Raw genomic sequence first — 24,006 nt, 5'->3', positions numbered from 1 at the left:
GCCAAGTTGTAGCCTGAGGGACCTTTTATGAAAGTTGGAAGGCCACTGTTTACTGCTATATTAAGAACAAAATGTAATCTGACCAGCAATGATATATCCAGTAGGATTTTAATGGAGCTATCTGAGTCAGTCTCACTATTTTCTCTCCAGCTGCACAGTCAGCAGTTCTTACAGCTGCAGGCAACCCTCTGAGCAGTTTCTGGTTTTTTTCTTGGCTCAGCTCAGCTGTCTTTCCACCACCTGCTTACTGTGATACCCATTAAAAGGCAAGAACTGCTCTGCCTATTCCATTGCTTGCTTTACGTGGTCAGAAGCGTCACAGGACCTGAGAAAGCCATGATCTATTCTGTGTGCCACTGGGCAACATCCCCCTCTGGGGAAGGTCACACCGGGATGCAGGGGAAGTGTAGCATGCCCTGGTCATTTCCTGCTTAACCTTTCAGCAGGAAGGAAGATGAGCACTGATCTGGGCGAGTTCTGTCTCCCCTGGAAAGTCTCTTTCTTCTCTGTGCATGCTCCAGGGAATTCCTGCTCTGTGCCAGTGGGGATCTGTGCAGGAGGGAGCAAACCAGGGCCAAGCACCTGCCTTCAGTCGCTGGCCACAGCCCCGGCCCACCTGAAACAGTGTTCGTGTGTGTGTCTGTGTACAGCATCACTCCCCAAGTATCGTCTCCTGCTATTTAGCTGTTAGTATCACAGCAAGGATTTCTGGTTATGGCCTCAGGACACACCATGCTACTGTTATCACTCTTAGCTATGTTGCCACATCTTCTCCAGCTTCACACACAAGTAAAAAAAAATTTCAGTAGTGCGGAGAGCTCTGTTTCATGGAATTGCTGTGCTGTTGGTGCAAAGCCTGCAGTCTGTGTGGTCAGGGTTGTGCACACACTGAAGGAGCTGAACAGGCCTGAAATAAGACACAAAACCCAACAAATATTTAATAATCGCTTTGCAAGTACAACAAAATTTCTTCACGGTTACTGAATGCAATGTGAAAGTCAAAATGCCTGTTACATCCATGCTTATCAAGCAGATGGGTTTTCTTAGGGTAATTCTTTTTGATCTTGCTGCAGAAAGGTAACTTTGGTGTTTTTAGGGACAAAGGTGAGTCAGTACAAAATAAAGTAGGATCTGACCTCACAGTATGTCACCTATGCTGCAATATAAAAAAGAATTACAATAAAAGAAGGAAGATCTCTTGCACAGACTGTGGAGTTCCTGCCATGCTGGAAGTCCACCATCTGTCTTACTCATTGGTAAACCCTACTGCTACAACAGAAAGCTGTTGCTGTGAACGTCAGATATGAGAATTTTTTTCTAACGCATCCAGTGAATCCAGTTTTAGAGTTACTTCTGGAAGATACTGTTGACATGGAACAAAGCAAGAGAAAATGACCAGCACCAGTTGCTACATGAAATGCAAAGGCAGATGCTCAGCTGATACAGACCCACACGGTTCTGTTTGCGATGACTGCAGGGGAGTGAAGACAACTTACACGGTCTATCCTAAAGTTTGGCTTTACCTGTAAATTTCTTATCTTATTATTCATAATCTAAAATAGTACAATTAATTGTCCATGTTGCTTAACCCAGTTGTTTACAGATGTTAGTTGAGCTTTGACTAAAAGCCCTACTTGTTACTTGCCTTCAGAAGTGAGATGTGAGACACAGCAATGAGCGTGTCAGGTTCCTCCCCGGGCTAAGCCACAAGGGATCTAGGCTATAATACATTTCCCCATAGCTTGGTTCATCATAGGCTGAAATAATCTGTGCCTAGTTACAGGTCCTGGGAGTATTGGTGAAAGGTTCCATTTATCCAACAAGAAAGTAAGCACACAATCTGGCAGATTTATGCAGCCCACCAGCGCTAACTTTTTCACAAAGTGCAGAGCACCCATTAATCAGGTTCAGCAATACCCAGACAGGAATATATTGCTCTGCCTTCAGAATTAAAGACCTATCATTTTTCTTCTTTGCAGACCAATTTTTCCTTACTTAAACTATTGTCACAAACTCAAAAGTTCATAGAAATCTATGTTTACTTTGGAAATGTTCTTATCCAAGTATGAGTCCTTGACACTGAAAAGCTCTTCCTGAGAGATAAGATATGAGAATTATTGAATGTTTGCTGCTTTTCTAATGTCTCTAAAGAACAATTTTCCTCTGTGTGAAGGTCTCTGAACCCACACATAGGGATAAAGGGTCTCTGGCTTTTGTATTTCCTCAGCAGGAAGATGGAGATTTCAGGCAAGTCAGGAATTGGGCTGCTGTTTCCCAGACTCCTGTTTTTCGCTCCTGACAATGGCAAATTATAGTAATTAGTAATGCTTATCGTGTCTCACGCCTCACTCTCTGAACACAGCAGCAGGACAGAAAGCACACTCAAACTATGGTGAAGGAGGTAAGGACCACCCTTGGCACCCTGCATTATCTGCATGCAGCAGGGAGGAAGGCTGCCTGTTTGGTTCAGATTATTTTAGGTAAAAGCCCAGTCAGAAGAAAATCTGTCAGCTGGATTGCTCCCTCCCTGGAAACAACTGAACATGCTCAATGGGAAGCGTAGGGCAGAGAGCAAGCCCCAGACCCAGCCAGCCCCAGGGCTGCAGCCTGGCTGGAAGCCCCTGAAAATGACCCAGCCACACTGGAGGGACGTCATGGCAGTAAGGAGAAAGTCTGCGCTAGCTCACTGTAAACCTGCAATAGTAGTTTTATGTTAGCAAAGTCATCACCGATAAAAGTGGATAATTACCTGTAATTGTCTTCACAGATGATCTTAAAGTTTCGCTCTTCTAAAATGCTTATTAACGTCTGAATGGAATGACCTGAGCAGGATTCACTGTCGGGAGAAGACTTCAGTTACTTGTGTTCCTTGTGTGTAGAAAATTCCACACTACGTCACTGCTTTGTTATAGGTAAGATTCTTTAAAAGCTTGTTTGCTAAAGTGCAGTGAAGTCCATTGGGTTTGTGGAGCTTTGGCTACCATTGGGCCCTTGCTGGTAGAAACTATGTTCATCCGTGCATCTTGCATGAGAGCTCTGTGCAGGAGGACATCTGTGGGACATGACTCAGTCCCGTTCACAGTTCAGGGTGCTCTAGAGCTGCTCCATTGCTGCTGGCGGCTTCCACCCACAGCAGCACAATGCAAGGCTTACTGAAATCTGTCAAAGGGCAAAAGGGTCAAGTCCTCGATGTGAGAAAAGGCCAGTCATGAAAGCCAGCAGCTAAGTCCCGGGTAGGAAGTAAGATAGGAGGAAACTGATAGAAAGCAGGGGAGGAAGCAGGCTATGAGCACCTGCTGTATGTTTGACTCAGTTTATGGCTGCTGCTGCTGCTGCTCTATTTTGGCAAGGAGCTGTTTCAATTGTTTTTTGTTTCAGCCTAGGAGCCCTTACTAATGTATTTCTTTCCCATCCAGATAAAGGTTTCAAGAAGCATGTAGCAGCACTCCCATACCTTCAAGATCTTTATCTCTGTGTTTAATTTATTAGCCCAAGGGCTCCAAAGCTGTAGTAAGAGGTTTGACAAATGTCATAGGCACAGACAGAGACACAGAAGAATCTTGTTACCTCAAGGTAAAAATCATCCCCTCATCCAGAGCATAGGACTCACTTCTATTACTGGGGACAAATCCAGTTCCTAGCATATGACATCAGTGGAAAGCACTGCCAGCTCTTTTTTGTTCACTAGACTTGACAAAGTATCAGTGATTCAAGTGGAATACAAATCAGAAGATATAAGGAATACATACTATCGGGGCTGCTCCCCCACTCTCTCCTTAGAAGCAAGCAGAAAATAAAAAGGAAATTGCTATGAACTTGTCACAGGAGGAAGATGCGTCTAGCAAGAGGGCTGGCAGGGCACTGCCTTGTTGAAGATGCTGAGGAGGAACATGGTGGCTTTTCTGATACTGGGAAATCATGGGACAAAGGATCCAGTGCCATGTCTGGGGAAACTGACGTAAAGATTACACAGTGTCCTTTTCTTCAGCAAACCTTTATGCAAAGGAGCACAAGACTAAGTCTAGTGTGCTGACCCCAGCATAGATGCACACCTGTGAACCATGGCAGGCGTGCCAGCTCATGTGGAAAGGGTTAGGGTTAGAGTTAGGGTTAGACACCTTCTGGGTGTCTGGGCTAAAGGAGGGGCTGCAACACAGGAGCTGGAACTGTGTCAGAGAGTGAGGCTGTCTGAGCAAGGTCCACGCTCCTTCCTGAGCTGGACTGCATCTTCACAGCTTGCTTCCTGATCCATGGCACCAAAGCTGCTGTTCCTGTCATGGAGATTGGTAAGAATAGGAAAAACTGTGGCAGTGCATTATGACCACGTGAGCCACAGAACTGGCTCTCAAAGGAGGGGTCAAAGGCACAGAGTCTCATGCTTAGTGTTTCAAATATGGCAGATCTGAAAATAAATCTGATTGGGATGAAAAATATCACTCCTAAAGGATATGATTTGAGATTGCTGTTGTGGTATCAGTAATTCCAAGGTAAACATTTCAACTACAGTTGAATGAACTACTGTTATTAAAAATCATAGAATTGTTTAGGTAAGAAGTGACTGCTTGAGATCTCCTAGTCAAACCAACATGAGCTGGAAAAGGTTGCCCAGGTCTCAGTTAGGTTTTGAGTGTGTCCATAGATGGAGATTCCACAACCTGTTGTGTCATTCAAAAATGGCTGTGCTCAGCATTATTATACTATTACACTTTTATACTATTATTTATACTATAATTAACTATCACTATTACTATATAATAGTATATATTAATTATACTATTCCTGCGGACAAACGTACCCATGTTTGGATGGATACATGGACATGTTTATCCTTGCAGACACAGCCTGGTCTCTGACTTCAGTGCTGCACCCATAGCAAAGGTCTGTAGACCTCAGTGGAGTTGAAAGGAACTTAAAGGTCATGAGACTGCTTGAAAGCAAGGGAAATGTCACTGTGTTTTACCTCTAACTGTTCAGCAGTACCAACAAAAAATATTAGAGGATACAACAATACAAATGTTATTTTTGTCTGCAAAGTAAGCACCTAGAAGGTGAGCGTAAAGCAGATTTCATGAGTATAAGACAGTGTTGCTGGCAGACCTGAGCTGTGCCCTGTGCCTTCCACACACTGCTCATCACCGTGCACCCGTGTGACTTACCTTTGAGGTCCACCAATGTCTTGCATAAGCCAAATGTGCACTTCAGAGACTTTATCTGGATCCAGGTTAAAGACTTCAATACTTCCAAAAATGCTGTAAGAATGGAACATGAAACAGCAAAACAGTCTTAGTTATCTCAGAAAGATGTAGGGAGTATGCTCCTCAAATACTAGCGCTTATTAGTGCTCCTATAACACTCAGAGAGAGAACACGATCTTGCCAGTGGATTTTCATAACTATTTAATTGCTTTATGTTGTGTCCCCATTCTTATTTCACTTTCAGGAGAACTTTTGACACTGCCTGCAGACAGAAACAAGCTGAGGTTCTGCCATCTTTAATGCCTCTTCTCCTTTTCAGTTTCCTGGCTATTGATTTATTTGGTCACAGGGAAATCACCATGGCTGTTTCCCCAGAAAGCATATTCTTCATCTTTTGATATTATTCAAGACTGCGCTTGCAGCCAGGTAGCCAAGTCTAGCAAAGTTAAATCAAAGAAAGTGTAATAATCAAGTTACTTTGAGCAGTAAGAGCACACTGGACACCCCACACACATACCCTCTAAGGATTTGAGTTACAATCTCTGTATAGAGGGAGTGGAAAGGATCACAACAGCCAGGGGTGAGTTTACCAAAATCCCTTCTGCACTGGGACTCACGGGCAGACAACCACATGCAGCCCCACAGAAACATGAATTGTTGTGTGTTGAGTGCATACCTGTTGCTTCTGAAAGCTCCAGCTTCTGCTGATCCATTGAGCATCACTTGAACCACACCACATGCTGTTTCTGCAAACTGAACCAAACCAATGGACATTAATTACACTCTGACACTACATGCAGTGCCATGGCAGACTTGGGGCTGGTAGAGTTCATTGATGTCCTCAGCACTGTCTAATACAAGCAGAGGATCTGGGCAATATTTTTGCAGAATATTTCAGTGCAAAAGGCTATGGCAAAACTGTGATAAAGCCTCATTAGACAGCTATGAATTGGCAGTCTAAGGCTGCACGGGGCTGGTGCAGCACCTTGTCTGGTTTCAGTTTTTATAGGGCTTTCCAGAGCCCCTACAGCTGCAGCTGTCTGTGGTAAGTCACAGAAATCCTCAGACTGCTTTAATTGAGAAAGTAAGGACAAGCCAGAATAGACGTTTAGACCACCACATCCTTGTTTCCTCATGACTCATGTTCTGTGTTCTTTTGTGACTTGGGATTTTTCTCTCTTGATATTTTAGTAAAACTATCACCGAGTTTTATTTGATTTTTAATATACTGGATCATGTAATCACTGCTTTTTTATTCTTTAAAACTCATGTCCGAATATTTAAAGACTACTAAGGTCTGCAAAATACCTATTCTAGATATATAATCCATTGGTAAGGCAAAGATTTTTAAAAAGCTTAATGCAGGTAACTACTTATCAAATCTTTCACATCCTCTTAAACAATGTGGCTCAAACTCAGATCTTGAGAGCTGCAAAGTTTCAGGAAGTTTCATCATGCATAACTTTCAAATGTAATAAGCATGAGTTATAGTAGATCTTGAATTTATATGGCAAGGAAGCCTGCAGCTGAGCAAACCTGAGTCTGTATGTGGTTTTATCTCTCACAGACTCTGGAAATGAACCATTTTCACCCCTAGTTTACCCACAAAGCAACTTTTTTTTTTTACATACATGAGAGCTGGAGTGTACAGGAATGCTTGTTTTCCACCTGGGCAGTCATCTACTAATAGTCATACCAAGGGTGAAATCTTGAGAGACATGTAAAATTACAGTAATACAAGACATCAGGTTTTTCTCTGGCAGTTTGTTCCTGCAAAGTGCTGATTCAACAAAGCCAGGCTAATTGCTTAACTGGAACTAGCAGGATCTCGTTGCTGTGATGGGAACTGGTGTGTGTCTGTGGGTGGGGACATCGCAGGAACCTTGCTGGGTGCCAGTGTGGGAGGATGTGCTCTTCAGGTTTATGCTGGGAAGTGCAAGGGGATTCTCAGCCTCTTGGGAAACGCCTGTGCCAATCTGGGTGCTCTTTTCCAGATTAGCATGCTAAAATAGATTTTACTGTAGCAATTTACATTCTGTGATTTAATTAAGGAAATTGTTACAATTGTGAGTATCACTTGCAGAGCTCCAGCTCCATGCCAAGGGTTGTTCTAGACACTGACACCCAGCCTCTGACCACAAAAAGAATGCCTGAACTACAAGGACATCAAATGTTGTACATAAAATATGGGACCTTGGATCCCAACACCATGATTTTTAACACCTGGAGCTAAAGCTTTTGTCAACTTCTGCTATTCCATCTTTTAATATCAATCTGCAAAATCATATTTTTTGGCAATGCCAGGAACTTAGTGCCTTTCCTTGCTTTTGGACTCAGGGAGATTTAATCTAGATTTTACCAGCTTGGATGCCATTTTCCAGAACACAGAGCCGGGGTTGCTCTCACATTCGCTTCGTTTTGGACAAGATTCGTAGTTGATTCCTGAGAAAAAATACATTTATAGAATAGCTAAGGTTAAAGGGAATATTTTTGCAAGGCTTACGTGGCTTTGTGAGCAAAACTATTTGGCCTGCACCAAAGCAAGAAGGCTAAATGGGGAGAGGGCTCTAAAAGGAAAGGGAATGTGCATCTGTTCAAAGGTCTGTTTGCTCACAGTCTTTTCAGGGAGGCAGCTGCAGATCCCATATCACAAATAATTCTCAGAAAATCGCGAAGGGACAACACGGAGTCCCAAATGTGAGAAGCGAGCTGGCTCTTCACAACCTGGTCTGATTGCATTGAAAAATTAAGCTTTGCCCGACATTTTCAGAAATTCCAGCCCAGTTTAAAGGTTCCTAGCCTTAAGCACCAACCCCGGAGTCACATGGTCAGCGATCCATAGGAACCAGTTCCCACAGGAACCAGTTCCCATAGGAACCACAGGGTGGAAGCAAACAAAGTAAAGGGAGCTAGATGTGGCCATTAGTTCAAGCAACAAATTGGTGTTAAAATAACATCCAAAGCTGTGATTTTTAATTTAACCTGAGAAACAGGTATTATTTTCAGACTTCCAAAATAGTGGACAGTTAAAATTTTAAACTAATTCACTAGAAAATAATGTGAAAAGGATTGTGTTTAGGTGTAGATTACCTGGGGCAGAGGGGTCTCCGCACCATGAAATTCTATCGGCCATATAACCCAACAAGGTGTCTTCCAAGGTCAGGAAATTTTGATTGGATTTTGTATAACGATGAGCGAGGTCACCTGTCTTGCTCCAAAACAGTGACTGTGAAATAAGGTACAATGTCTGGTAAGTGATAGATATACTACAGCTGGTCAGAAAATGTTTCTGAAGAAAACCAGAAAGTTCATGATAATGAAGGAGTTTTAGTTTTATTGAAACACAGCAAGTTCACCCTTGTGGGTCAGTTCTTTTTCGAACACTCTCATTCGCAGATTTTTTTTTTTTTTTTTTTTTTTGGTGGAAAGGGACATGTTTAGCTTTTAAAGGATTTTGAAAGAAAGATTTGACTAGTTTTCATAGGATATATACCAAATTTTTTGTCTACTTTTGAGCTGCACATGGAGGAACAGCACTGGAAGCAGTGTCCCTCTAAGAGCATGGTGGCATGCTCCTTACAGAGAGCCATATGCTCAGGGAATAGGGACATCCCTGTCACTTCACTGGGATGATCCTGGCTTAAGGCAAGCCTCACACAGGGAGAATTCCCTGTGACAGAGTATGGACAGAGTTACTGGGGTCCAGAGTTGTAACTGCAGGACTGCTGCAGTAAGTGCAAAAGTAAAATGCCATCTCATCAGCCTCCAGACCCTCACAGTTGTTATGGGTGAGATCCCACTGCTCAGGGCGCTGCCCAGACCTGGCATCCCCCCGCAGCCCACCCTGCACTGTTACCTTGTTACAGGGTACAGGATGGCTCGCTAGCTCCATTAAAGGCTGATAATCTTCGGGTGTGATATTGCAGGGATTCTTGTAAATGAACGCATCTTTTAATGATTCCCATATTTTTAGACAATCCTTATCTCTGCCAAGAGATTACAACGTAATTAATAAATATTTATGAGTATTTCTGCCTGTGAAAGGTTCACCCTCTGATGTGGTCAAGCACTCTGGACTAGATGTTAGAAGAATTCCAACTATGCTCAGGCACCAAATACATTATCCATTACAAAAGCAAAATATCTTCAGCAGATGGCGTATATCCTGAGGAATGAACAGTTCAAAATAATTTTTCTTTCCTGCATTTTAAATTAGTTTATTGAAATATCTGAATGTCATTTAGGTCTTTATCCCTTAAAACGATCAGTCCTCATTTTACATGATCAAAAGATCAAATTTCTTGATTATTCATTATTTACCAAATCATGAGAAGTAAATAGCTTCTCAGAATATAGGCTGTACATTTTAAAATGTACAACCTTGCCTTGTTGTATCTGAGGGCCAGTATGTTGCTGTGTCCTTTGACTTTGACCATAGTCAGATACAGCAAGGCAAAAATATGGTCCTGTATCTCCCTGCAGAGGAAAAAATCTGTAATTTTATCTAAAACAAAAGCTGTTTGGAACCTGAGATTATTTTCATTTATGTGCTAATTTGCAGCCAGTGGCTTTGCTAGAGGCACATTTGATTTGCACAGGTATAACCAAGATCCAGATCAGGTGCCACTGTACAATGCTCTCTGAAACTGAGGCTGGGAGCAGGGGCAGGGCACATCAGCCTGGAGGGTCTCTGGCTAAGCAGCCTAGTGAGGCAGCCCTGGCACATCCCAAATTTCGTGTTATGTGTCACAGGGCCAGCCCCAGCTGCATTAGGAACCACATCTCTCATTAATATCAACCAAATTTACCTCTTGGTGAATACAGATGAGTAACAGTGGTGATTTTTTAACAGGACTATTCTTTCATTCAAGAGTCTAAATGCACTTTCAGTTACATCACTGTAGAAATAAGAAGCCAAGCTGTGGGTGCTGCAGGGAGCACGGTCATTGTTTTGCTGTTGCACTCGTGTCAGCAGGAATTCACATTTTATTTAGGAGAACTTAACTTGGGTGTATTCAATTTTCTCTTGGAGGAACATTTCTCTGGCTGCAAAGTGTAAATAACCCACACAGACCAGGCTCCAAAATTTGCTACTTTATTTAGGGGTTAGGAAGTTGTAAATATCTCTCCCTGCCACTAAGGATTACAACATGGACACACTGAATCCTCCAAGAGAGAGGGCTCCTGCTGATTGAGGGGTGACATTAGAGAATAGGCAGCTGTTCCCTTCGCTCTGCACAGTCAATGGTATCATAAAGACAATTTGTAGAGCTTGGCTGTAAGCACAGGCACATCTCACAAACATTTATATGGTTCACAATTTCTAATTTGTCAAGTGATTTGTCCTCCAGGCAGACCTTTTTTTCTTTTTGTTTAAGCTACTCCTGAAATCTGCTTTGTGTAAGAGCATTAACAGCCACGGGCGACAGCTGGGTACCCAGTGATTTATCCTGTCATATGGCAAAGTTTTTATACCTGGTCTCAGAAGACAAAATATTTTTCAAGAAACCATAAAAAACCAGTTTGGTTTTTTTTTTTAAATTTCCAAAGCAGAGAGGTAGAAGACTGACACAATATAATGCATTTCTGCTGCTAGACTCAAGTCATGGCCATGAGAGGCACAAAGAAAACCATCCAGTCGATACATGATCATGCCAAGACGGATTGCTGAGTCAATAATCCAAACATCAGTGTTCTCTCATTTCAAGACACCAAACTCAGCACTGACGTGTGTCAATGTCACCAATATCTGAGGCAAGAGCCTTTATGCACAGTCCTGGCAGAGCTGAGCCAAATTGTATCTCTAATGTCATAAAAGCTGGTAGGACTTAGCCTGCAAGTGGGGGAGGCTCCTCTACAGCTACTGATCGGTGTGGTACTGCTAGTGTATCACAGGGAGGAATGGTAAGTCATGAAGACGGGCTTTTACAGAAAGTGGGCAAATTCAGCATTGTTTAAGAAATAAATATACAGGTCATCAATGCAAAAAAAACAAACAAAAAAACCCAAACAAAAACCCCAACAAACAAACAAACAAACACACCCCAAACCCAAAAACAACCAAACAAAAAAAACCACATAAAAAAGCTAAACCACCTTTTCTTTTTGCTGTCCTCCTCTATCAACAGGGGTTGGTTTTTTTTTTTTTTACAAATGAATAATAATAAAACATTGATTTGTCACTGGAAAGATATTGCTCTGATATGAAACACAAATTTTGTCTCACATCTTAAAGAGATTATCAGGCATATAGAGCTGTGATTTTGCTTTACTTATAATAAGCAGTGAGAAGACTTGAGGACCTGCATATCCCAGCTCTCCAGGAAGATGCACCATTCTTTCCAGTCTCACTGTTGAGGTAGGTTCTGCTAATAAATTTTCACCTGACCTTTTTACAACACAGAAAGAAAATACTTGTCTGGTATGCAGCATTTACCTCACACCCAGCAGAGGTGAGGGCAGAGACTTTCTGTAGCTCTGGGCCTTCTGAAACAATATAAGAAGTTTGCTGGCAAGAGGTATGCTAAAAATTCCAGCAAGAATATCTTCAGGTTGAAACAAGAACATGTGCCTTGGCAAGTAAAAATTCCTGAGAAATGAACTTTTCTCTTAAAGCTGCTCTCAAGTCATAGAATGTGTTGTTTTATTGTTCCTTCTGGATTTACAGAAGAAAGGCTGCAAAAGAGATCCTCTCTCTACCAGTTAATTGAATTTATCTAATTTAGATAATTCTGGAGTCCATGAAGAATACTCTTATGTCCCACATTGCTGTGGACCTTGAGCACTCTCTTTCTCTGGCTTTTGTTTGTGTATTTTAGGTTGTGTACAAACTAATTCTGCATCCTATCTGCAAATACCATATAATCTCTTTAGGCATAATGGACTTCTTCCTTTGAGGCTAGTTTTGTTTATGCTGAAATAGCTAAGGCATTTTATTCTACTAAAGACTCTGAAATATTGTATCCAAATTCAGTGATATGTAACATAAATGTACTCTAAATTTGTGTTTAATTTTTTCAAGTTTTATTTTTATGAATAGAGTTTGGGCAATGCTGGTGAACCTGAAATAATAACTAACAGAAAGAGCACAAGAAACCTGAAAGGTTAAAAACTGCAACATTTCTCTGGAAAACAAGGACTGAAGAACTTGCCTTAAGACCTTTTTGAGCCAGAGACTCTACCCTGAACTCAGTATAGCATAAAATGAGGGCTGGGATACAAACAAACTTTGCCTTATTAAATCCAAATGTTATACATACTGCAGAGCATATCCTCCATTTGTCCTTACATTGGGGTAGAAATTGTATTTTCCAATAAATTTGAGTATTTCTATCCGTTTGCCTTGTATATGAATATCACATTAATCTATCACGCAAAATCTGGGGCCAGAAGTATTTCCATTAGCATTTATTCCAGCAGCCAAATTTTAATGTGCATATTAGAAAAATGGACAGCATCTTCATCATTATTTCTTTCATATCTATACACTGGTCTGGCTAACCTTGAAAGAATATCCTTACACTGAAAGGAACAGCATAGCATTGAAGTATCTGGTAAATCACTCTGACTATAGATTTTTTTTGCTTTGCTTTAGAATTTTTTTTTTTTTTCTTTAGCTGGACCTGACAGAGCAAAGTCACCCCCAATTGAAACTGATTTAATTGGTATAATATCAAGAATAAGTTTCATCCCCGCTGATTTCAATTACACTGTGAAGAGTGTCTTGCCTTTGATTCAGCACTGGATTGACACTGAATGCTGAAAACACCTTAAGAAGGGCAGTGTTCCCTTGGGCTGTGTTGCCTCTAGTTTTCCACTTAAGAATTTGAGAAAGATGCTTAAAGTATGGGACCCATTTCAAATTTACAAGTAAAGAATTACTTCCAGACTTTGTTCTGCAGAACTCAGTCAATTCTGCCCATGTTTTTAAATCACCTTTCCAAGCAGAAACACTTTTCTGGTGAGACCTTTTCTCCCCTGCAATCAATATCAGATTTTCCAAGGTCCAGAATTTTATTTCTAAAACATTGCAATGTCTTCAGGCCACCTGAGTTTTTAATTGTGGCCCTGAGGTGAAGCTCTGAAGTTACATTTGTGTAAGAAAATCCTTCTCGTTTGCTACCATCACTAGCCAAAACTGTGATGAACCTAAGCACTCAGAAATCTGACACTTTAAAAAGCCAGCAAGATGTTTGTGGTTATCACACAGCTCCTTAAAGACATACAGCAAATTTTCACTCTTCTGGAGATCTAAGGCACGGGCTTCACCTGTAAAAGCCCAGACATCTCAGAAGGAGAATGCGTATCGAAGGAACTAAATGGCGTAGCAACATTTCTGCCTCTAACAGACCCATCTTTGCCTGTGTCAATTTATCTGCTGCATTTTGGTAAACTGTGTGATGGCTGTAGACAGCAGTGAAATTTATACGTCCATAGCCAACCTGTTTTTTCACGTGAGCTTACGTGTAGCTATGTCTTTACATCAGAAATTATACAAGGACCAGTAATATTTATGCCTGTGTTGAGAGGAAGCCCTCTGTAACTCAGAATCCTTTTGCTACCCTTTCTGCCCTAAATATTTCTGGGGGTTTATTTCTTCGGCTTTCCCTTCCCTACTTCCAGCCTTGCCGTGCCTCACTGCTGCCCTGGAGCAGTATTTTGGAGCCGCTGCCATGGCGGGCCCGGAGAGAAGCTGGGCCGGGAGCTAAAAGCAGGAGAACAGTGCCATCAGGCGGGAGAAGGAGCTCCTGAGGAGCAGCGGCCGGGGTCAGCCCCGAAGGAGCGCGCTCTCCGTGCCGGGGGACGGCGCGACCCGGCTCCAGGGCACGGAGCTAGAAATGGGGATGTGCATCCAGTGGATCGGCTTCCTTCTTACTGCTGGAGCACCTAAACCCTCCCATCAGGGGTCTTTGTCCTGAAAATCAGACAGATATGAAATAAGAGAGGTCAGCCGAAACACTGTCGTTGCTGAGGATTTGAGGACACTACTGCCTGCTGGTTTTAGCATCGGGATAATGGAAAGGAGGAAAAATAGGAAGGAAAAAGATGAAGGAAAAACATCAGACCTGTCAATCTCAGCGTCTTCGATAAGCACAAGCCTCTCGTTTCCCATTTAGTTTAATTATTGCAAAGTGTCTGCCACCGTATCACTTACGGTAACAGACTTTCTGTCAACATGAAAATTACACGCTTGATTTTTTTTGGCAGCTTGATTTGGTTAAGTATTGCTTTCTGCTAATTAAACAGTTCATAAGTCAGTAAACAAAGCGGTGGAGGGACGGACTGGGCATAGAGAGGGACTTGCAGAACCCTGCCTCACAGGAAGATGACTTCTGGAAAGGTTGTCTGTAGGCACATGGCAAAGAGGGAGGGATGGAGCTCTGGGAAAAGAGGCTCTGAGTGAGATTGCTGCTGGGTGCACCTCAGGGCTTTGCATGCTCCTGCACAGAGAATGACCTGGAGCAAGTGCCAGCTCCTCATCACACCAGTCCTTCACCTCTGGCAGCAATAAGAAGGTTGTAAGGGCAGGAACATTTGTGGCTTTGTTTTATAGCTCCTGGAGTGTGTTATGTGAGTCAGGAATTGGTGCTGCAGGACAGCACTAAGCCTTATCATCCTTCCTGGAAGGGTTGAGCCAAGAGGCGGCAGCTGTAACCACTGAAGGGTTCATCTACAAGCAGACACTTTTGCTGCCTGGATTTCAGCCTGTCTGGGTGAAAAAACCAAGCTGCTAGAGCAGGTGGTGTTTTCAGAGACGCTCTGTTATTGGAACAGAGCCTCCAGAAGAGCAGAAGTCTCACCTGGACTGCATTTTGACAGAGGGTCATAGTTGGTCTATAGTTTAAGCTTCCAAGTGAGGGGACATGTCATCAACAGACACAGAGGGAATAAATTTTAACTGGCATCTTACCCTTTGATCAGAAAGGTATTTGTAGAAGAGTTTTAATGTTAATATTGAACTTCTAAGAACACATTGATAACAGTGATCTAAATTAAAGTACATATAGGGAAATATTCAATGGCTTAATGCACTTTCACTTTTTCTCACCTATAACATTAACTTGCACTACGTTGTTCTATTTTGTTTTGCTTTTTTGTTTGTTTTTAATCAAACTAAAGCTGCTGGGATGTGGCATAAATGCAGAAATTTAGGAGAAGTCCCTGCTTCAAGGGTGGGCTTTGTCAGCAGGACACAGACGAAGGAATAGATCAGAGATATAGCACATCTGTGAGTGAGATCCTTGTTAATTCCTTATTTTGTGGTCATCTTCTGGGAAGACAGAATCCATCTTTAGCATGTTTTTCTCCTTGGACACTTGGGACAGACTTCCATTTGACTGTAGAGGGAAAAAGGATCTATTCCTCCTATCCCTATGGATAGCTAGAGTTATGTTTCCTCATGGTGTTCTGAGGTGTTAAACAGCTCTTGAGCTTTAACCATATGTTGGCAATGACAGCTGAATGGTATCACCTCTGAGTGTGGGGTTTGTTTCACTGAAATCTCCACAGAAGTTAGAGGAGAACAGAAGCAGGGAAAAGTGGGAGAGAACTTTTTTTCAGCAAAAAGCTACGAAAAACATTTAATAATTTCAACCCTAGGGTGGTGCTATAATTTAGACAGCCACCAGATATTGCCCTGTAGAGTCAATTCTATAAGATCAATAAACAAGAGAGAAGGTAAAGAACAGGCAGCTGACTGCACACGACTAAATAGCTACAAAGAGTTACAGTGGAAAACTAAGTTGAAAAGTATTTCATCAGCAAATACATCTGATTAACATGTGGAAGGTCAGTACAGACAGAATAATATTCTCCCTAGTATCTGGGATTAAAACCAAAGGAGATTTTGACCGCAAGGATATTTAATATAGTGATGCAATGTGTGTAAACTAATCCAAATGTGAAAAATTATTTGAAATCCTATGGAATCTTGCAGCAAGAACATTAAATATATATGCACTGTAAAATTAATGTAAAATGTTTGTGTATATGAGAAATATAGAGTCATTTAATAACAATTTTTATACAATAAAAGCTCAATATAAAAAACTGATAGGTGAGTTGACACATGGTTTTCAAGTGAGAGATAAATTCAGATCCCAATGTTTCTGTACATTGTGTACATTCTGTCTTAGCAGTACCTTGATGTTGGCCATGGACAAAAGTCAATGTACCTCTTGACAGCTCCCCATTACACTTGCTGGACTCTCACACCTTGCGTTGCCTGTGGAGTTACAGTGTGGGAGGGTAGATTTTCACAGAACTGAGCTTTGCACAGAACTGGATGGCTTTTCATAGCCTAGAAGTGGCATTTGTACTCCAGAAGAGCAGAAATAAATGTGCTGGTGATTAACTATCCCAAGAACAAATAAATTATAGCGACCCACTGCCCTATGAACTTGTCTCTTTCTAAAAGAAAATTAATGCTTTCTAACGAACTTCCTTTAGAAAGAGAGGACAACAACACCCAAATAGAGTCCTACCTTACAGCCCAGAGTAGTTATGGAAACTAGCTTTAAGCAGCATGAGAACTCTTCTGAAGAACAAACTCCAAAACCAGTAACCCTGCCTCTATATTCTCAAGTACTAATCACTGTCTATTTGTGCCTACTAAACATTATATTCCAGTTCCCCATTAAAGATCAGTACAGCATATTTCAATAGAAATGTACTTTTAAGTAAGACTCAAACAATTGTTAATATTTATAATGTTATCTTTGCTACCAAGAAATTACAAGATCAGTCAAGTCATTTGTATACAATGTAGGGAAAAACAATTGTGAAAGAAAATCGTGTTATAAACATTGACGGATAAAAGAAAAGAAAACCAGAGCAATTCAGGTTTCATATAACAAAGGCTAACACATTAAAGGTATTAAAGTCAGCACACAAGTACATGGAATAGGGAGGGGAACATTAATGGCATACACAAATGTTAGAACTTGGATATATTAATAAGTAGTGTGTTACTATGATGATACAGTGTCTGTCTTAATGCTGAGAGACAAACCAGATGTAGGAAAAAAATATCAATGCTATTTTCATTAGAGATGAATTAAAACATTTCTTCATTAGTGTTTGTCCTTGTTTTCCAGTGGACTTCTTACAAGACTAAAAGAATTTCCTAAGAAATGAAAGACCAGGAAGGCACTTCTGCTGATCATCTAGTCCAACCTCTGTCTCAGAGAAGGCTGCTCAGGGCCAGGATTCTTCTAGTTTTGAATGTCTCCAAGGATGGAGCCTCCACAAAGTCTCCAGTCAACCTGTTCCAGTCTTTTATCACCCTCAGAGTAAAAAAAACCTGGTTTTTTTCCCCCTATGTTTAAATAGAATTTTCTGTACTTTAATTAATGTCCATTGCCTTTTTTGCTGCAACTGAATACCACTGAGAAAAGCTTGGCTCTCTCTTCTTTACTCCCCTCATCTGATATTTATACCCTTGAGCCTTCCCTTCTCCAGGCTGGACAGCCTCAGCGCTCTCAACCCCTCTCTGTATCTCAGACACTTCAATCACCTTCATGGTCCTTCACTAGATGTGTTCCAGGTGTGTCCCTGACTCCCTTGTAGCGATAAGAGCAGAACTGGACCCAGCACTGCAGATACATCTCACCAGGGCTGAGCTGAGGGGAAAGGTCCCCTCTGTGCCCCTGCTGCCAATGCTCCTTCTCATGCAGCCTACTGGCTTTGTCACAAGGGCAAACTGATGGGTCACATTCAGCTTGTCATCAGACCCCTGTGTCCTTTTGTCTTGGGTTATGTAACCAAAAAATAAGTGTATTCTATTTCATCTGTTGAAAGCTGGTTTTTGGGAGATGTTTTATCCTTCTTACTCCAGGGAGGAGGAGGGCAGATGCCTTCTGATAGTGGCCCAGCCATTAAAACCAGGTGGGGCAGTGTTTCTTATCTCTTTCACCACCCCTCCATCCTCCAGGGGGACATCTTCTGATAATGGGCCATTAGGGCCCACCAATGACATGACACATTCCATCATCCCATGGTGAGATGTTGCACACAGTGTGGGGGAGCCAGCTGTTCCTAGCTAGATAAAAACTGGGACTGAAGAACACAAGGGATCCTGTTTTTCCACTGGATTCCTGGAGGAATACTGGACCCACTCACCACCACTGGATTTTCTACAGGACCATCTCTACTCCACAGAACCACATCTGTTACTCCAGGAGGACTTATTTGGACTGCTTCCAACACCCTGACCAGCAGGGTATCAGGTTGTACCCCTGACTTTGTCAGTGTTTTTCCAGGTCTTTTGTTTGATTGATTGCTTCTTTTGTACTACTACATTTGTGGTTTTTTGTTTTTTCTTAAATTATTCGTAGTAAAGAACTGCTACTCCTATTCCCATATCTTTGCCTGAAAGTCCCTAATTGCAAAATTATAATAATTTGGAGGGAAGGGGGTTTACATTCTCCATTGCAAGGGAAGCTCTAGCTTTTCCTGGCAGACAACTCTCTTTCAAAATCAAGACACCTTTTCCACAGACAGTGCAAATAAAGCCTTTTGTTTGCTCTGGGACCATAAAAAGATGGCGCAGCAATGATAACAGATTTTTTTTTTAGAAAGTGTATTCTTACAAACAAAGAAACAGTAAGTCCTTTACAGTTTGATGGATATCAGATTAGGAAACTTTAGAAATCTGCAGAGCACTCTCTGAGGGTGCATTACAATTAGGGAGTAACTTGTACTCTTCAGAAGACTTTCAGTAATGGTTTCTCTCATGTAAGGCATATTTTCTCAATGAAAAAACAAATCTCATGTAAGTTTCAGTATAATATCATGGCTATAAAAACAAAGCTAGGATTTTTGTGATACTGAATCAAAACATGGCTATTTAGTACCATGCTTGATGTGAAAGCATTAATAATCAGTGAACAAACACAAAGAAACTAGATTAAAAATACCTAGTAAAGCATGAAGGCAAAATGCAAAAGTAAGCATACAACAAGCCCCAGATTTCTTTTGGGAAGAAATTATGCAGTGAAATCAATAGTACTTCACACAAAATTATGGTCCATATGTTCTTTTTGAAAAAAATATATCTCCATCTCCACAGGCTGCAAAGGAATGGGAAGGCAAAATACATTCATGATTGTGCAGTCAGGAGACAGAGCTCTCCTGGACATGCACCAACTCTAACTAAAGTTAATGGAATTACAGACTGTTAAATTTGTTGCAATAGAACTTGCCACAAACAATAAAAACAACATTGATTGATCTAATTTTAGTTAAGGGGGAAACATATTCTGTGTCCACACAAGATTGCATAAAAATATATTGAAGTTTTACACTTTCAGCTTCATCATCATGTTTTTGCACTGCTTAGGCAGGCACTGTGGCCACATTGTTTGTGGTCAAACGATGTTACATGTGTTATTGAAACTGCTCCCTGTCTGTGTCTTTGGTGCTCTCTTCCTGTTAGAAGTTAGACAAAAAAATAAGCTGGCTTAACTTCAAAAAAATTTTAAATAGTAGGTCTTTGCCTTTTCTGGACAAAAATCTGTGTAATGTGCTTTAGGATGATCCTGCTTGGGCATGGAGGTTGGACCAGGTGACCTTCTGTAGTCCCTTCAAACCTGACCCATTCTGTGATTCTGTAAATTAAAGACCAAGAAGTAACTGCAGACGTGAAGGGGGGAGCAGTCATTAGCTGAGAATGAAAATTCTCTTGAGCTGCAAATGTAAAATCAGGTATTTCTAGATGCTAAAAAAAACATTGTTCATGCTTTGGGCATTAGTGACTATGACCTTTAAGATAATGTGTCTTCTCCACTCCTTCCCCAGGTCACAAAGTACTGCTGGTTCCTGACCTCAGCCTGCCAATTCAAATGTGGTGAAGAGGAAACCTAAACCGGTTAACTTGGGCTACAGCTGTTGCCACTTTTTCTGCCCCAACAGGTGCAGAGGTGCCAAACCATCATGAGCAGCACCCTGCGAGCGATGGCTGGGTTACCGTGTCACCACAACTGGACTTGCTGAATTCGCTGACCTGTGCAGGTGAGCCTGCAGCGCTCCCTGCTCTGATTGTACCAGGGATAAATTCCTGGAAACCTGGCTTAGCACGAGACTCGAGGTGAGACTTGGGAGCAGTTTGTCAGCCACGAGAGGGAGTCCATATTACTGGGAAGGAGAGGACGAGGTCATTGGAGGTCAAATTGTTTCTTCAGACCAAACTGCTTTTGGCTTTATTCAGCCCAAACTACCATACATACTGATGGCCACACGGGATTTTTGCAAGACTAGTGAAATCAGAACTTCTAGCTTCTGTTAATGTTGAAAAAAAGGAAGACTACCAAGCTGTGACAAAGTACTGCTTTGTAGTCAGTAATTTCCAGGGATGTCAAAAGAGAAGTATTTACTACATGCTTTACTGTCAGCATGTAGGTGTCTGTATGCAGGGAACAACCCGCCGCCCCTTAAAGCCCGCTGCTAGACCATTCACATTTCTTCCTTAAAAATAGGGCTAATATTGAAAATGTTTTATTGAAATGTTTGGTATTCACTTCCTCTTTCTTATGAACTTTGTTATGACAAAATTTATGCAGGAAGACTGAGGAAATTGCATGTGTGCAAATGTTAAGAGTCAGCCAGCAGCAGAAATAAACCTGAGCATTGCACACAAGGAGTTGAACAAAATCATTACTGGCAGATGCTGCAATACTGTACCAGAGAAATGAGCCTTTGTGAGCAAGTTCAATGCAGAGTTTTGATGAATTTGAAGTATAAGCAAATCAACAGGATAAAATCTGATTGTGTGGGGTGTTTACAAAACTCGGCTGCAGACAGCAAGAGTCTTTCAGTGGCCTCTCTGGGCTTGGGTTCAGCCCAAAGATTGTATTGGAAAAGAGAAGAGTACGACCAGAGCGAGCAGGCTGGGCATGGTGTAAGGGCTCCAGTAAGACAGGGGAGAGTGCAAGGAGGTATGTTCAAGGATTAAAAAGCTGTGATAGTGAAGGTGTACACTAAAATGTCAGAGGCCTTCTTAAATGATTTACAGCACACAGATGCAAAAGCAGAACTAAATGGAGGCTGCAGAACTCTGTTAATCCATCTGTGATAGCCAGGAACAGTGTAATATCCATAGTCATATGTCAACAATCCCCCTTTTTTTCAAAACCTGCCAGCTATTCCAGTTTGAAACACGACACTCCAAAACATAGTAAATGCCACTAACTACCACAATGAATTGATTCTATGTTCAGAAAATATCATCAAAGGTGGAACTTAGTGACTCTGATATAAAATAACATAGAAATACAAGGAAATGTCCATAAGTTTACTAAAAGCAAATATTTTTTAAAAAATGCATGTGTCAGTGTAAGATTAAAAGGGCAAGAACAGAATATGGACAAATAAATGAGAAAATGAGAAGCTATCTAACCAAAATAACAAAGTTCCCATAGTGGGAAGTAGTGACAGGAGCAGTCCTGGCAGAGTACAGGGCACAGCTTGCCAAGCTCGTAAGACTGCCCATCAGCTCAGTTCCCTGTTCCTACTCTTCTTTTTGATTAAGTGCACCACAGATCCCATACAACAGAGGATTCAAGGCCTACATTAATGATGAAAGAGAGAGGGATGAAAGATCCCACTCTCTGATGTGTCCTAAAGGCACCTAGGTCATTATCAGAAAATGCCAGTGACAGAAGTGGTGGGTCACATCACAAACTGCACAGAGCTCAGCGCAGTCAGAAATGAGCAATCTTGGGTTTGACTCCCAGAAAAGCACCTGCATTTAATTCTCCATTCAGGAAACTTCTGAACAGTTCAGATGTACATAAAGAAGCGTATTTTCCTTTTTCTGTGCTTTATGCTTTAGAAGAAATTGTCTCTTAAATAGAACAAAACAAAAAAGAGTCCTACTATAGAGAAGTCATTTAATCTGAAAGAAAGTGAGCTCACAGCCACAAAGATATTAAGCACTGTTGGATTATGAATAGCCCAAAATATTGCACTTTGTAATAACAAATGTTTTAGAAAACTTGTGATCATGGATTTGTGATATTTTCAAAACACTCCTTGAATTAATTGCCTAAACAAATAATTCCATATTTGTGGTCCAGATTCAGACTGTGCTGTCAGTGAACACACAAGTGGCCATGGCTGAAAGCATATTCACACAAAAATGTTTTTCACATCTTCAGCACCCCAAATTGAATTAAATGAGCCCCTGTAATAAAGGCTATTAGGCTTGAAAACAATTTCAGATTTAAATATTTAAATATTGATTGTATAATTATTTAATAAATTAATTTATACTTTTAGAAACATGTATATGATTTTGCCAGTTTCAGGAGCTTTTAAATTTTATTTGCAAAAGAATCCTCCTTTTCCTCACTAAAGCCACACAAATATTTAATGTAAAGAAAGCATGAACAAGTCTCTGTTGTGCTCAGGCCATGATTTTCCACATGACCCTTCAAATACTGCAGATCAGCTTTTTCATACAGTGCAGGATTTCCAAAGCCAAAAGAAACCCAAGTGCAAGCAAACTATATGCTCTGTTCAAACGATAGCTTTGTTCCCATCAGCTCAATATCATGAAAACCAGAGGCGGCAATTGTATTTTTTGGGACAAAGACCAGGATGGTTCTGTCACCTGGCCAAGGTGTGGGGCAGACCCACAGCACTGAGCCCAGGGTGATGGAAAATTCTGCCAGAGGCTCACTGCAGACACAAGCAGAGTGGCTGGTGCCACAGAAGGGATGGATGGTTCCCTGCTGAGAGGCCCTGGCTGGGTTTGGCTGTCCCCAGTGCCTGCTGCGGGGCCCGGGGCACTCCTTATTCCATACTTTGCCTTTCTGTGCAACGAAGGGGATCAGAAAATCAGTTCTCAGCTCTAATGCACTGTTGCAGACCTAGGCCCATGGAATCTCTTCTGCAGGAGAGGAGGGATGGGATGCCCGGGGTGTTGCACCACCTGCTGTGATGAGCTGAGCAAGGACCACCTCCGGGGGAAGGTGTTTCCAGAGACAGCTGAGCTGATACTGTGATTCACCTCTGTTTCTTCGTTCAGAGCTCACTGAGCTCATCAAGAAATCTTATCCAAACGCTAAAACCAGTTTTGGATAACCCCAAGATACTTCTCCGTGTTTTTCTAACCTTTTTGTCTGTCCTATATATCTGTGTTGAACCTTCTCTTTCCTTCCCTCCCGTGTAGTTCCGGCTACAGGGCCGCAGTGTCACATTACAGGATTTTGTCAGATCAGCTTTACGGCAAATTGCTTCACCTCCATATACTCAAACCTGTTAGAATTCAGCTTTTATTTCAGCGGGCATTAGGGAAGTTGCAAAATCCATTCACGATTCTGCTTTGACCTAGGATTAGTGTTACTTTTATTGCCTCTGCAGGCCGTTTCCTTAAAAAACCACCACCGGGGCACCGAGTTTGTGTCTGTACATTTTTTCTACAAAACAAGGGTCCTTAACCGCCCGATTTCTCCCTGCCACTGCAAACGCAGTGGTCACGGCCAGGTGGAGGCGAGAGGCAGTGCTGTTCTGACACCTGAGGCACGACCCCGACCTCTACTCACCCCAGCTCCGGGTGCTGCGCCGTGATGTAGTTGTAGCATCTTCCCAGGATGACTTCTTGCAAGTTCTTAGTGGTCCCCCTGTCCTTCCACTTCAGCATTTCGGGACTGACCTCGTGCCTTCCGCGGGTCAGGAGAGAGGCCAGCACGACGGCGAGGACGAGGGCGGCCAGCAGGACGGCGATCCCCACCAGCAGGACCGTGCGCTGCCGCATCCGGGCAGAGCCCTGCTGCAGCGCCATCGCGCCCAGGGGCGGCCGCGGCTGCTCCGC

At 42.0% G+C, this 24,006-nt stretch overlaps 1 protein-coding gene across 1 annotated transcript; it reads right to left on the bottom strand.

Moving 5' to 3' along the window:
- Positions 1 to 94: 94 nt before the first annotated feature.
- LOC120753523 (ADP-ribosyl cyclase/cyclic ADP-ribose hydrolase 1-like) lies at positions 95 to 23,977 on the bottom strand. The gene is made up of 8 exons (XM_040065809.2): positions 23,738 to 23,977; positions 9,052 to 9,181; positions 8,286 to 8,421; positions 7,555 to 7,637; positions 5,872 to 5,948; positions 5,157 to 5,249; positions 2,750 to 2,836; positions 95 to 907 (listed from the first exon to the last, which is right to left on the bottom strand). The coding sequence occupies exons 1-8, from the start codon at positions 23,974 to 23,976 to the stop codon at positions 826 to 828; spliced, it is 927 nt and encodes a 308-aa protein (XP_039921743.1). The 5' UTR covers position 23,977; the 3' UTR covers positions 95 to 825.
- Positions 23,978 to 24,006: the final 29 nt, after the last annotated feature.

The sequence above is a fragment of the Hirundo rustica genome, chromosome 5 (assembly GCF_015227805.2).
Source record: "Hirundo rustica isolate bHirRus1 chromosome 5, bHirRus1.pri.v3, whole genome shotgun sequence".
Taxonomy (NCBI): Eukaryota; Metazoa; Chordata; class Aves; order Passeriformes; family Hirundinidae; genus Hirundo; species Hirundo rustica.
This window is presented reverse-complemented; position numbering and strand designations above follow the sequence as displayed.